General features: G+C 28.7%; 1 protein-coding gene across 1 annotated transcript; it reads left to right on the plus strand.

The window, feature by feature from the left end:
• Window positions 1-72: 72 nt before the first annotated feature.
• LOC112681605 (52 kDa repressor of the inhibitor of the protein kinase-like) lies at window positions 73-1,470 on the plus strand (the record flags this gene model as incomplete). Its single annotated transcript, XM_025551852.1, has 2 exons — window positions 73-294; window positions 362-1,470. Coding segments are annotated over 2 exons (1,331 nt in total), but the record flags the coding sequence as incomplete, so codon positions are not given.
• Window positions 1,471-2,409: the final 939 nt, after the last annotated feature.

The raw sequence follows: 2,409 nt of genomic DNA on the forward strand, positions 1-2,409 counted from the left end.
AAAAGAAGTTTTGGAAAATCGTAAAAAAATACTTCCAATTATAAAAAACTGTATTATTATGTGGGCGACAAGGACTGGCTTTGAGAGGGCATTTTGATCATGGTCTTAAATCTTTACAAACTAAAGTTGATAATTCAAATAAAGATGATAAAACACTAAATGAAGGTAATTTTCGTGCTCTTTTGAAGTTTAGAATTGATGCAGGTGATTGCGATTTGGAAAACCATCTAAATACTGCTTCCAAAAATGCTACTTACATTAGTCCTAGAGTACAGAATGAAATAATATCAAGTTGTAACAATATTATTCTAAAAAAAATTAGTGGACCAAATTAATAATGCTGAATGTTTTGCTTTATTAGCAGACGAAACAATGGATGTATCTACAAAGGAACAACTTTCAATTTGTATAAGATATTTTGATGATGGTGAAAAAAAGATAAGAGAAGACTTTCTTCAATTTGTACAAGTTAATGATGTCAGTGGTAAAGGTCTTGCTGATACTATTTTAGAAAGTATCTCAAGTTTTGGTATAAACCCCAAATTTATGATCGGCCAAGGTTACGACGGAGCTGCTGCTATGAGCGGACAGTTTAAAGGTGTACAAACTAGAATTCGTGAAATTTATCCACTAGCTTATTACATCCATTGTAGCGCTCATTGCCTGAATTTGGTAATTTCTGATTCTTGTAATATCCCGGAAATTCGTAATACGATAGGTACCATGCAATCAATTTGTAATTTTTTTGGATACCCAAAACGACTTGAGGTGCTTCAAAGATGTATTAAAGATTTGTTTCCTAGTTCTAAAGCTAGCAGGTTGAAACAAATGTGTCCAACGCGTTGGGTACAGCGCCACGATGCTGTTATTTTATATGAAGAGATGCAGCTCGCTGTAGTCAGTGCGTTAGAAATATTATCTAATAATTCAAGTACTGGATTTATTGAAGAATATTCTTGGATTTCTAGTAATATATCATCTCAGGCAGATCAATTATTATGTGCTATTAAAAAATTACAATTTCAAGTTTCTCTTTACGTTTTAACTAAAGTCCTATCTATTAGTGTTGGTTTGAGTCGTAGTTTGCAACTAGAAAATTCAGATTTAAAAACTGCATTAGATGCTGCTTCATGTGTTGAGAATTTAATTGAACAACTTCGTATTAACAGTGAAAATGAATTTATGAAATTATTTGAAACTGTTAAGAAAACTTGTGAACAAATTGGTATTTCTGTTTTTTCACTTCCAAGAAAAATTAATCGCCAAAAAACTAGGAATAATGTTCCAGCTGAAAATGTTGAGCAGCATTTTTTACGGTCAATTTTTATACCATTTCTCGACACATTTTTGCTCCAGCTTCGTGAAAGACTCACATCACATAATACTATTCTAAAAAACTTTTCCTGTTTGATTCCTAAAACAAAAAAACCCATCAAAAGAACAAGAAAAAAGTTTTATCGATCTTCATGAAACGTATTCATCTTTTATTAATAAAAGTAAATTAATGACTGCTGAAGATTTCAAATTATGGTATACATTTGTGGAACAAAATGAAATGAATCCAAAAAGTCCTATAGATGCTCTTATTACATGTGATAAAATATTATTTCCAACTATTTATTTATTGTTAAAAATATTAGTAACATTGCCCATTACTACATCATCTGCAGAAAGATCTTTCTCTACATTACGTCGCTTAAAAACATATCTCCGTAATACAATAAGTGAGTCGCGATTAAATGGGTTAGCGTTACTAAACATCCATATAGATATAAGTGTATTACCTGAAGAGGTTCTAAATCACTTGGTTAAATATTCTAATCGTAGATTAAATTTAAGACTGAATCTATAATTTATTATAAATAAATATAATTCATGAATATATTGTTCACTTATTTTATTATTTTGTTTATAGTATATAATATTTTAATATTTTATAAATACTAATTAATAATTATTATCTAATGTTTTATATCATTTTAAGAATTTCGATGATTAAATACATAAATAGGAATTTATTTTAAAAGAATTATTATGTGTTATATAATGTTGGTTATATTTATCAGTTTAGCTATATAGTGGGGGGTGTGGGGGGCGAAGCCCCCCACGAGTCACTGATCAACATATATTGAAAACCCTTACCGAACTAAAATCCTGCGTACGCCACTGCCTAAACCTAATATAAAATGTTACAATTGTACCCAGATAAACTGTTACATTTGTACCCAATCAATATTTGTCTAAATACTTAATTCTTAAAAAAATTACTGATAATTAAATACAATATAATTATTGAATATATTAAATAAAATTATAAATAAATAAAATATAAATATTTTGAGAATATTAAAAATAGTATTAACTATTTCATGGTGACCATCAATAATTATGTATTTCTTACTAACCTAT

Source organism: Sipha flava, unplaced genomic scaffold (assembly GCF_003268045.1).
Source record: "Sipha flava isolate LNK unplaced genomic scaffold, YSA_version1 19311_pilon_pilon, whole genome shotgun sequence".
Classification (NCBI taxonomy): domain Eukaryota; kingdom Metazoa; phylum Arthropoda; class Insecta; order Hemiptera; family Aphididae; genus Sipha; species Sipha flava.